Here is a 13311-nt window from a genome sequence, read left to right on the forward strand (position 1 = left end):
AAGTTAAGAGTTTGGTTGTGTTCAGATTCGAGGGTGAATTAAATGCATTTTCCACTTTCACTTTCACTCAAGATGCGTATAAAATAACTAATATTTTTAAAAAACACAACATGTAAATTTCTTTTAGAACTAACAATAGAAATTTGGATATTTTACAAAACTCTAAATCACTAAATAAATCTATTGCTTTTCCTAAATCTGGAGTGTACAGATTCAAATGTAACAACTGCAACTCCTCCTACATCGGACAAACTGGCTGCAATTTGATCATATAAACTCCTGATCAAATGTACCACCTGTAAAAAAAACCTACATCGGGCAAACCGGGAGAAACTTCATTATCAGATACCACGAGCACACTAACGCAATAAAATACAACGGGTTTTCAGCCGTCGGCCAACACATGCAAGATTATAACCATAATTTCACCAATATTGAATAAGACATGGACATCCTCGTATTAGCAAACAAGGGCCCTTTACTCAACATAATGGAAAATTACTACATACACCTAGACCAATACTTTAATGCCATTCACAATCTCAATAAAATCTCAGAGAAACCCAACATACTCTTCGATCTATTTATCACTTTCCTCAGAAACAATAATGCAGCCAACCTAAACTCAATCCTAAATTTAATCAAAGGTACTTTTCCAAGACAATTACACTTTCTCCCGCACCCTTCAGCCCCACCTTAAGCCCTCTTCCTAAGCCATATATAATTTTATATATGTCATTTCAATACAAGAACTTACTGATTTCCATGATTATAATTTTTACAACACCCCATTTATACTTTATTCTTTGTTAAAAACCTCTTAGTATGTATATTCCTTGTATTATTAACTATTACCATAATAACATCTCATTTCACTTGTTATTCTTTAAAATAACATTTTCTTAGGATTTCGCCAAAAGTGATCTTTGCTCCAATACGGCTAATGATGACCCCTAGATGGGTCGAAACTAGTACCGTGTAATTTATAATTTTGTGAATATATTTTAGTATTGAAAAGGTAGAAACGTTTACGTTGTTATTATTATTATATATTATTCTCAGTTCAATACGGACCAAAAACATGAAATTCATAACCATTAATAGTATTCACCTTGCTCAATACTTCAACCCTAATTTCAATTTAAACGACATTTCTGAAAAACCCAATATCCTTTTCGACTTCCTAATTCTTCTTCTCAAAAATTCTAAATTTCAAAACCCCAATTCTATTTTCCATGCCTTTCAAAGTTCCTACCCACATTTTCTACCTCCAATAACACACCCTCCTAACCCACCCTAAACTACCCCTCCTTCATCTGCCTTCCTATCTTATCCTTCCTCAACACCATTTAATTACAATTTCTTTTATTCTTATCTTATTCCACTATTCCTCTTCCTCTATTAATTTATTCCATCTTTTCTTTAAAAAATGCCTTGCGCCGATTTCGACTACTTCAATCAAGACCTGAATTTTTTACGTTTTAAAAAATTGTGCACTGTGCATATATGTTTTCATTTGTTTCCGGTATTGTGCTTTTTACTATATTTTTTTCTCTTCACAATTGTTTCTTCACGTCAACTGTTCTAAGTATTCTATAGGAGCACAATTACTTATTCAATTATATTGAATTGTATTATATTTATATAATTACTTTCCCGCGACCGAGGAAAATTACTGGATCTTCAAGCTATTCACCATTTTACTTTGGCGTTTGAAACTACAGTGCCTAATGTTGAATGTGTCGCGCTGATCTCCGGGAGCTGGCAAGTTGCTTCAGTGGATCTACTGAGAAGTTCCTAAGTCGCTGACTAATTTTACAAACATATGAAACTGCATTTTAAATTGAATAATATGAAATTCTGAAATATCTGCATTTATATTGGAAATTATGACAATTAATATTCATTAAATAAAATACACAATCGTCGAACCTTGTACTCGCACTTACTTATTACCTGCTTACTGACACATACGTTATTTGAAGGGTGCTAGCTGCCATTCAGTGCAGCAATAATAGAATGAGAATCTTGACTATCTCTAGGGTGTGGGGTAATAAGCTTACTTTTGACAGCATACCATATAAGTTCTGGGAAAAGGAGATTGGCGTTCGGTTTCTCCATTAAATTTGAGGTTAAGATATTTTACTGCCATTGAAATAAAACTATGAATTCGTTTGATAGAACAAAATATATTCTTTAAATAATATATAAAAAATTGTGAGTCTTGTTGCGATAAAACAGATGAGAATATGAAATTATGACATTGCAACTGAAAGAAAATAGGCATGAATTTGAATTCTTCTTGACCGGACATTTAACAGTTTATACGAAATATTTCCCTCACTAATTCACTTGACTGTATCTTCAACACTTTGAGTGTAATTACGACGTATTCCTTTGAACTGGTGTTTACTGTAGATGTGTCACGCCTACCTTGGTGATACATCCTTGTGACTGCTTCTTCTCCATATCATCTGACTTCTTTGTAAGTCAATATGGTATTACCTCATGGCAGGTGGTATCCCTCTCTGACTCCATTGTGTAAGCCCTTGCGTCAGTGTCTTCAACTAAGTGAACAACCAACTTTGGCCTCACTCTCTCAATGACCAATGATTAAGGCTCACTGAGTCTTCTCCATCTCTCGTTCACAATTGTTGACTGACCGACTGAGGCCTCTTCATCTCGTAGACTTCTTCACTGTTCAGCTTCCGTTTAACTAATGACTGACGCTACAATATGCATCCACCTTTTATAGACGTTGGTTGACACAGCTACGTAATCTCCAGAAATAACAATGACATACTCCCACAACGCCTCAAACTGTTGCATGTAATGGTGAAATCCCCTGGGGCGGCTGTGTCTCTGAGCACATTGCTAAAAGCTCACGATGACGTAGCCATGACGTAGCAATGACTTGGCAGAATCGCCAGTAGTGCAAAATATAACGTCACATCCTCATCTGATATATCGAAACTCTCACTGTACAGGTATTTAATGTTAATCTACATATACGTATATATGCATACACTCGATTACAAATACGCAAGCGACAAGCAATGCATATATTTAAACATAAGAGTTTCATTTTTGGTCCGTATTGAACTGAGAATGGAAGATAGGAAAAACTTTTTCCTATCTTCCAAGCAATGCATAATCGAATTGAATAATAATTATAACAAAATAATAGTAATCTCACAGATAAAATAATAATAATACGGACATATAATTATAATACAGATAAAATAATAAAATACAGATATTACCTTGTAACGGGATTTGAACCGTTACACTACTAGTCTTCAACTCCTGCACAATTATGGATCTTCGTATGTGTTCGATTGTGATGTGACTTTGTGCCTGACAGTGTTTAAAAACTGGCTCATTTAACCATTCTCCGCTATTCGTAAACATTGCGGGACTTTGCCTAGCGCTGCGTGTGCCATGCTGCCGCTCCGAGAATTGCGCACTGTTTTCTTTTGAGTGACTTGCATTTTACTTCTTCAGAGCTTTACAGTGTCTAACCTCGTTCATTTTTATATCACCTCTTCTACTGATCCGGAGTGTACTTGATCTTTCATTTCCTTTTCCTATGCATTGTTTTTCATGTTTTAATCGGCTGATGATGACCTGGACTAGGGTCGAAACCGGTACCATTTCTACTTCTTATTAAATGGGAATGTAATTCACTACATTTCTTATTCTTTTGTATTGAATAGGTTGAATCTCTTAATCAATTATTTCAGTTTTAACTGTAATATTGTTCAATACGGAACAATGAAATTTTTAACTTTAAATGCTGTAGAAGTTGCGCATCTTTCGGCTGTGTTCCGTTTTTCTACAATAGACTGCTGGGGAAGTAGGCCTTGGAGGTCTCTCATGGCTGACTTGGGAGCCTATAGTTACGGCTATATTCACCAGATGACTGGAGTATCCAGTTCGAAGACGAAAGAAATGTGTCCGTATGCTACTCACTTCGTACCTAGCTGCTCCCCTATGCTGACGTGCTTGTGCTGTGCGATTTTTAGCTTTCAGTTGCTTTTAAATTGCGAAGGTCTGATGACGGAGGAAAGATATACTGTTGAGGAAGCTCTTGCTCTCATATTGGGTAGTGACTTTCAAGAAGATAACAATGATAGTGATTTCTCATCTGATTCTCGTGACGGAACGACTTCAGTCACACCTTCTACTTCAGGCACGTTTTCTACTTCAGTTACTGCTTCGTCATTTAGAAGGTTGGCCTACTTCGACGATTCAACTGAAGGTGAACATAGGATGAAGACCAAGTGCCTGAACCACCGAGCAGACAACTAAATTTCATTTTCACGCCCTTCACAGCCGATACCTCCATTTTTTGAAGTGTCGAGCCCCTTCCATTTTTCCTTCTGATAATTGTTATTAGAGGATTGGTTGTCCATTGTACTTACTCTTAAAACAGTAATCACCACCACATGCACAGAGATGGAGATGTTTGTGAAGAATTTTATGTAGTGTTACTCTTTGGATTTAGAGTTCAGAATGGCAACATGGACTGACTCCTGGGGCTCCATTCAAATGCCGTGCATACCTCTTCAACGCTTTTATCTGTAATTGAAGGTCTGCCACTGCTTGAAAACACTTTCAGTATGTCTCAGCTTGTCCATCCACTGAAAAATGCTTCATGTTGGAGATTGTTGGTAATACATGGTTCTGAAGGGTCTTTACATTTGCATTATAGGTTTTGGCTCAGTAAGCCGCAGAACGTGCATAGCTTTTTCCTGCGGAGACACCATTTTTATTCACGTGATCACTAACAGCACCACGTGCTGAAATTACAGATTTTGCGGAGATGTGCATACACTTGCACAGTTGCTTGTCACATTACCTGCAACAGAGACAGTATATTGTCATTGTGCCTGTGAAAACTGCTATTTAACAATGTTGTTGGATAAATAATGACGTTTGAGTAACACTGACCTACAGCGCTAATATCATCAAGAAGGAATTCTTTGATATAACTCGCACATTATTGAACCTTACAAGATGAGAATCTTCCTGGCCTAAATTGTAGGCTGAAGTATTTCACATAGTTGTTTTCATAGGTGCAACAATGATATTTAATGTTGTCTTAATATTGCAGGGCCATGGAGTTATATAAATAATTGGTGGACACCCAGTGTATGGAGAGACCTCTGGCTAAAGTGTTTTTATATATTTAAGTCTTTGAAGTAGATGCATGATTGCACTGCTAACATTTATGATTGTTCTTCGCACTGTTGATTCTAAGTTGCACAAATCTCTTATAACTTCTTGTTCACCTTATGATAATATAATGAATTTTATGAACTGAAGTTATGATTTTATGTGTTGATCTAATGAATAAGTAATTTAGCTTAGGTTTGACCCCTGTCACTGGCAGAAATCTTGAGAACAGTACTCTACTATCCATATGGCTCTTAGTCAGCATGGCCATGTGTCCAAATGATTACCTGTAGAAAGCATATCATTTTTACCCCCTTGAAAACAAAATTACAACTATAATCAAATGATTTCTGTAGAGAGTTCATCCATTCTTGGACTCGCCTTGGATATCTAAGGTTAGTTGAGGTGAAGGGTTTTTGCATACTGCCCACATCTTTAGTTAGCAACTGTTCATATCCTTACAAAAATGTTACGGTGTACAAATGGCTGTTCGTATATAAGTTAACAACTCTCCAGTTAAGAGTATTGGTGTGGAGTGGATTTACCCACGTTATATAGAGTCTTAAACCAGATAATGACTATCCATTGCAATTGTAAACCTATTTTAAAATCCTATGTACTATTAATTTTCAGTTGATATTTAGTACAAGGAATACATTATCGTATTGAAATATTTTGATATTTCTTTCCAGGTTGTGAAACGGATGGTGTCGAATATTCCATCTTCCGTGAAGAAAGGCCACCTTGCAGATAATGGCGAGTGTTTATCAGATATTATTAATATAAGGAGAGTAATTGTTGGTGTAGAATCTAGTAAAGGTGCTGGTTGAAGATACTTTTACATTGTCTTAGCACTATCACAAATGCTTGTATCATCACTTAGGACGTTACAGCTGTTTAACATACACTCCTCAGCTTTTAGGCAGTTAAAGATTTCTCAAACAGTTTTATGATCATGGTGCTACATTTATATGGAACTTAGGTCCTTAACATTATTCTGTGCACTGCATGGTAAATTAGCCATGTTCCAGCATGGTTGGAAAATAAATATACCAAAATTTAGTAGCATTGTAAAATCAGTAACTGTGGAGATGCAGAAAAGTAAAGTTTCAGATAAACACTGCTTCTTACAGTGAACAGCTGTGGTGAAAAGCTAGTCATAATGGCCATGAGTTTTCAAGAGAAAACCTTTTGTTGTAGAGTATTATTTCTGCTCGCACAAAAATGGCTTAGTGTTAAACACATGCTGGCCTTATTTGAACAAGAGTTTTAGAAACCTGCAGCGAAAAAGTGCACAGTTCTGTTGCTAGTAGCAGAATTTCTTCAAACGGGATCAGTGCTGTGTCTGTGGTGAAATTGATCTGGGGGGGGAGAAAACTATTAGCCACAGATGAGCATGCAGGGTTAGCACTGAAGAAGATTATGCGATCACCAAGGAAATAGTCAGCAACGTATTGCTTAAGAATTGGGTATGAAGAGAATATTTGTACAGACACTTAACCATGCTGGGAGCTTTTTCATGTCATATGCAGGTGTGCCATAATTTGAGGTGTTGACAAGAATGAAAGGCATCTGTTTCATGCTCCCACATTGCCCAATGTGTACAAAGATGAATATTTCCTTGCCGTTATCCATTTTACAGATGAATGCGATGGTACACTGGATAGTTACAGAAGAAAACAATATTTATGGCATTTAAAAGACTTCCTGACATGGTAGCATGACCCCTGCACCCATACAATAACATTTTGGTAATGGCACAATATTAATGACTACTGACGATGACCAAGGACAGCTTACGATTACTCAAGAAAGTTACAATGAATTACAGTAGAAGTCTGCTATAGTGAGTACGTCATACAGCGAGAACTGCATTGTTACGACTGCTTTTTTTCTGTCCCTTGAAAATTCCCATATTAAACTGTGTAGTATCCTTCAGTTTCAGCGAGATCCCTATCACTGATGCATCCATTACTATGACCGATTAAGAATGCATTACTGTACAGACAAGAAATGTGTTCTGCCTATCAATACTTATTTATTATAAATGAATTTACATTAGTACCAGTTTCGGCCTTCCATGGCCATCATCAGGTAGTACATTATTATATTAGAACCATTAGACAATATCACAAAGATGTTATTATGTTTAGATCATCCGGATGTCTAATGGGGATGAAAATAAAATATATTGTAGTAGTGTTTTGTCTATGTGGGGTTAAAATATCTGTGATCTATGTGGTAATGAAGGCTACAGTAAACTAAAACCTATTGAGTGTACATAGGACATATTGAGTACATTAAACATATTAAAATACATAAAGCACAGTATAAAACACTTAATTTGTTAAAACACACTAAAATATGGTATATATATATAAAAGAGTTTTGTCTGTCCATTGCTCAGAATTTGAAAAGAATGATATTTCTGTATCGGTCATATCCATAGTAACAAGGAAATGCACTTTTTACTTTTCCGTAATTTCTGTCTGTCTGTCTGTCTGTACACTCATCACGTGAAAACGGCTGAAGAGAATTTAATAAAAATCAGTATGTGAAGTCGGGGGATGAGCCACTACAATCTAGGCTATAAATCATTTTACTCGGGCTGAGTGAAATGGTAGTTTAGGGGAAGGCCTGAAATTTAATTCTCAAAGATTTATATTATTAGTGGTCTTATCAATAAATACTACATAACTAAAGTTATATAGAATTAAATTTACGATCATTTATCTCGTACATTGTTACCGTACTGGCTTTGATAACACAGATATTCGTGAATTTGTATTTTTGTTGCCAAGTCCATATCAACACCGAGTCACGAGAAAATGGGTTAACAGAATTTAATGAAAGGTGGTATATAGAGTCAGAGAATAAGAAACTACAGTCTAAGCTATAAACAATTGTATTCGCCCTGTATGAAATTGTAGTTTAGGTGAAGGCGCCTAAAATTAAATTTTTAAATACCTATGTTATTGGTCCTATCGAAAAGTACTACATAACAAAAGATATAGAGTATACAATTTACGACCATTTATGTTGTATTCAATTTTACCGTACCGACTATGATAAGAGTGGTATTTCAAAGTCGGAAGAAAACTACATGTGAAGGCCTACAATACTGAAAGCGCATAACAATGATCAACAGTAACATTACATTGACCATTGTTTGTGATGATGTTCTTTTGTCTCTTATGCTGTCGCTCAACTCCGATAGATAGGATTACTGCAGCGTACTGAGTATAACAGCCTGACTGAATATTGGCAGGAAATACCTGAGGAGTTAGAAAACTTCCTTCTTTAGCATGTCATTCCTCTGGTTCATACATTTTCTGATACTGTACTGCTGGGACGTAAGTCACTTATTCATCATAGTATTCCAGCCATTTGATCCCTACTCTGACACGCTGTTTTGAATGAGCAGTGTGCACTCTTAAGCCAGAGGCTCACTTAGTAGTAGTAGTAGTAGTAGTAGTAGTAGTAGTAGTAGTAGTAGTAGTATAGATAGGCATATTCCAAATTATGGCACCACAATTCACTAACTCAGGATTCAACCCTGAATAGAGTCGTTTCTTAAAAAGAGCTTCTTTCTCTTAACTTTAATTACATTCTACATTCATTTTATTCAAAATTAGCAGTCTGATAGATTTTTCCGCCGCCAGTGTAGTGAACTGAGATTTTCCGACTCATCGGGTACTCCTAGGAAACATATTAGTAAAACGGCATAGATTTTGCCCTGGGACTCTCCAACTTTTCAAACCCCCCCCCAAAAAAACTAAGAGTGTTCACGGATCACGGCTGTCTAAGGCCTGGTCATTCCAGCTCTGGAACTTTGGACTGTTCGATTGGCAGCATAGTACTGTTCGTTAAAAATGAGAAAATGTGTGTTTTTTCATTTGATTATTTCATGTGAAATCATTGTTTTTACTTGCACCATTCCTACTGACATCATTGTAATGACCAATATTCATTTCAGTTGGGAAAACCACTACGACAGTCTTTCTGAGGATGTAAAAAGGCAAGTGGAGAGTGAGTATCTGCCATTATAATGCAGTTCCCCAACTTGATTGTGACAGATGGTAGACAAGCGTGCCTACCATTACAATGAAAATTCCCTAACGCAGTCTTCATATGAGAAAATACGTTTTTGATTTCCCCGTCGCATTTCTGGGGTAACGTTAAGAGCTATGCAATTTAATACAGTCTTGCTCACAACGTGTACTCTACCTAACCTACAATTCTATATACAATGTAGAATTCCATAGCAAAGCACGGGTACATCAGCTAGTGTATATTAAAACACTTGTTAAAATTTGAGAGTTCGTGTAGTGTGGAGTTCCTTCTTCAGTTGTCTTTATAGTTCTTGTTCTTCTATATCAATGTTAATTTAGTTGCATAAAGTGATCTTCGAGAATATTCTATGGCTGATATATGTCATGTTGATTTGTGGTGAAAACCCTTGTCGTGAAATTTTTTTAAGTACTGTGTAATTCAACCGTTGATGTACTTCAGTAAGTTTTATGACAGACTGCAAGTCTTGAGTTTGAATTTTGATTAGGAGCTGTTGGTAGCGACACCTCTCTCGTCTGTATTTGTGTTGTAGTTATTACCTGTAAAGATAAACTAATATAAGTATAGTGTGGGTATGAAGGAATGCCTGGGGTGTGTATGGAAATGAAGAGTTGTTGTTGTTGTTGTTGTTGTTGTTGTTGTTGTTGTTGTTGATGTTGTGGAGGTCTTGTAGCATTATGTTTGGAAGCTTGCTGTGTTCTACTACGAGTGCGTCTGGGAGTTATGTTAGCTGTGGAGAGGGATGTAGGTGGAGGGGTAGGAGGAGTGGCTACTGTGGAGGTAGGGGTGGGGTTAGGCTTGTGATTCGTCGGTTTATTGGGACGTGCTATATTCTGTTTGTTTACTATTTTGAAATAGTCATTTTTTAAAGCAGGAATGGCTTTATCAAAGATGATGCTGGTTTTCACTGTAATGTTCTAGACAACGCGTACACAATAATAATAATAATAATAATAATAATAATAATAAAAATAAATGTTGAGATAAAATGTGAATAAAGAAATAGTAAAATGACGCAGTGGCGGTGGTTACACATCAAAACATGGAAACATGACAGAAAACTTCTAAATACCCAAAATTAAATCATATACAAGGGAACACTTACAGGCCTAAGAAAGACAACTAAGAAAGGATGTGGAAGCTGCTGGAGCCCTATGAGGTTCTTGGGAAGGTATGGCATTATGGGGGTGAAAAGGTTTACGATAATTATCTCGAAACTCATCATATTAACATAATCAAAACCAATATTACAAGAAACAAGACCATGACGTAGCAACTGATACTTATTCATAATGAAGGGTGTTTCAAAGACTTTACATACTTAAGTAACTTAAAGAAATACTAGATTTAACATATAAAGGTGATGCTACATTACAATGTATAGTATAAAACGAAAGTAAGTGATAGAACTGAAATTACGGCAACAGGAACCGAGGGTAAACTCGGACATGTTAAAGTTAAAACTTTGATAATGACATTAAGCAAGGAAATACAGAAACACCAAAGTGATTAAATTAAATCAAACAAAACCAGAAGACATTGAGAATGACATTGAAATAACACTTACCAACAAAAACTGAAGTTCCCGAGGGGAGCTGTCCCTAGGGTGGTCGGATGTAAATGACGCTGATCACGCGCATCATTTTTCTAAAGCCAGCAGAAGACCGGAAATAGCCCAATCACAATTAACCAATAAGATCAAACTTGCACTAGATTCCCGTTCGCCAATACAGTTGCATGATACATGGTCATTTCCTGGCCTACTCATTCAAGAGGGATTACATCACCTGTTTCAACATTGGTAACTGCGCGTGCGGTATAGGATGCTTCAGAATAAAGCACTTTACACAATATTACATCAGATTACAATTTTGACATACAGAATTATAAAAAATAATTTTTAAATAATTCTTCAAAAATTCTTCAAGTTAAACGTCCCAAATGTTTTTTTTTAATACTTGCTGACATTCATTTTAAATGATCAATTACATAAAATTTACATACAAAAAAATATCACTTCAGAAAGCTTTTGCATCTTGCAATATTCATACTGTTGAATTTCCTTGTTTAAAAAAATTATTACAGACATGTTTAATTTACACAAACAAATATTCCAGCAGAGTCCAGAGGTTCTCTTATTTCTTCCTTTCTCACGATACAAAATATTACCAACAAAAATTAAATCCTTCAGACACGTTATATTAAAAAAAACTTTTAATTTATATTTCCCTTTGTTGTAGTTCTCCGTCCCACCACATATTACATTCTCCTCCTCCCAATGTCGAGCTCCACTCGACAAAATAAATATAAAAAAACAACAAATCTAAATGAAATTAAAGGGAGGCTTAAATGGAGATTTGAAGATTCTCGCCAATACCACAGTTGCATCACATTTTGGAAAGCCCCACTGTTGGCAGCCCTGAAGATAGTTTTCCATGGTTTCACATTTTCACACCAGGCAAGTGCTGGACCATAATTAACGCCACGGCCGATTCCTTCCCACTCCTAGGGCTTTCCTATCCCATTGTCGCGTTAAGACCTATCTGTGTTAGTGCAACGTAAAGCAACTTGTAATAAATAAATTTTGATAGGCTGTTCCCAAGGAAAATTTTAGCAAGAAAGTTATCATTATTTTACTAGCGCTTGAAGTATGTTTTCATGATTCATATAAGGTTAAGTTAGGTTATATGACACTGTTTGTTTGAATAAGAAAAACTGAAGCATTTGCCACAGAAACCACTGGAGTGATACTATTCCAACTTTTCAGAATGAAATTGAACATACGCGTTCATGTTGTCTCGGAAGGAATTAGAAAAATGACTAACGAGTAAGCTGTAGTATGGAAATCTTTAAAAGCACAAGTTTTAAACAAACTGATTGCTAAAAAAGGCTTACATGGCCGCAGATCTTACGATCACAAGAATAGAACCAGCTTTTGGATGGTTAGGCTGTGTGGGTTTGCAGAGTTTCGCCCAGATGTGCCATTCGGACTTATCCAGCTGATGAGCAAGCTGATGAGCCCAAATGGCATGTGTGGGTGAAACTCTGCAAACGCACACGGCCTAACCACCCAAAAGCTGGTTCTATTTCTGGAAACTGATCGCCGTTTCATATAGATTTCAAGGCGTGTAGGGTTTTCCCAACTTTTACGAAAGATTGGATAAAACAACAATCTGCTGTAGTGCCATTATGAATTCTTGCTATAACAGACTTCTACTGTAATTGATTGTCTCCAAGATTTGTGTGTGATCAGAGGTGTGTTTGTTGGGCTTGGAATTTGTGTTTTATCACATAATGGTTTCTGCAGGATGGAGCAACAACACACATCGGTAGGGAATCCTTAGAGCTTCTGCAGTGTCACATTCAGCAGCACATCATCTCCAAGGGAATAGATCACCTGTACCCTGCCAACTCACTTGATCTCACCCTATCTGATGCTGTTTGTGAGGAATGCTGAATGAATTTGACTAGCGTGATCTCATGCCTCATGATACTGATCAGTTGAAAATAAATTTCACATGCGTGTTTCACTGTATTTTCTCGTGTCTGGTTAAATTTTGGAAAGGCTATTCCAGAGTAAATTTATAGAGATATTTAATAATTTGTAGAGGTGCTATGAGCTTTGTTGGATGGATGATATTTGGAACGTGTAAATTGACCTTCTGTTCGGACGTATTGATACACACAAACAATTCATTTGTATTATAGTCCTACTGACACAATTATATTAAATCATATAGGTATTACATTTCATTCTACAGGATACTCTTGATTATCCTGGTGTGGATTATCCAGTTTGCAGATTAACTGCATGTTTTCGCTGTGTTGAAAATACTGCAATTAAAATTGAATATGTTTGAATTTACAGCATTTTCATACATATTTCTGCAGTGTAGTCCCGGTGGGGGTAAGTTGTTTTTAGTACGGTACTTTGTGAAAGGTCGATGACTTCTTTCGTTGTCCTGTCGTGTTTTGTAATAGCGAAGTGTAAGTTCCCGTAAGGAGGTGGGGGTAGGCTTATTTCAAGGTTGCTGGAAGGCAAATGCTTTCTGCATTCCATTG

General features: G+C 36.4%; 1 protein-coding gene across 2 annotated transcripts in view; it reads left to right on the top strand.

Annotated features, from left to right (window-relative positions):
• LOC136874436 (HAUS augmin-like complex subunit 6) overlaps positions 1-13311 on the top strand; it is a 333441-nt gene that overhangs the window by 298180 nt on the left and 21950 nt on the right. For both annotated transcript variants that reach the window (XM_068227904.1, XM_068227905.1), the window contains exon 11: positions 5871-5934. In XM_068227904.1, coding sequence (XP_068084005.1) covers positions 5871-5934 — 64 coding nt within the window. The remainder of the gene's footprint in view (positions 1-5870; positions 5935-13311) is intronic.

The sequence above is a fragment of the Anabrus simplex genome, chromosome 5 (genome assembly GCF_040414725.1).
Source record: "Anabrus simplex isolate iqAnaSimp1 chromosome 5, ASM4041472v1, whole genome shotgun sequence".
NCBI lineage: Eukaryota > Metazoa > Arthropoda > Insecta > Orthoptera > Tettigoniidae > Anabrus > Anabrus simplex.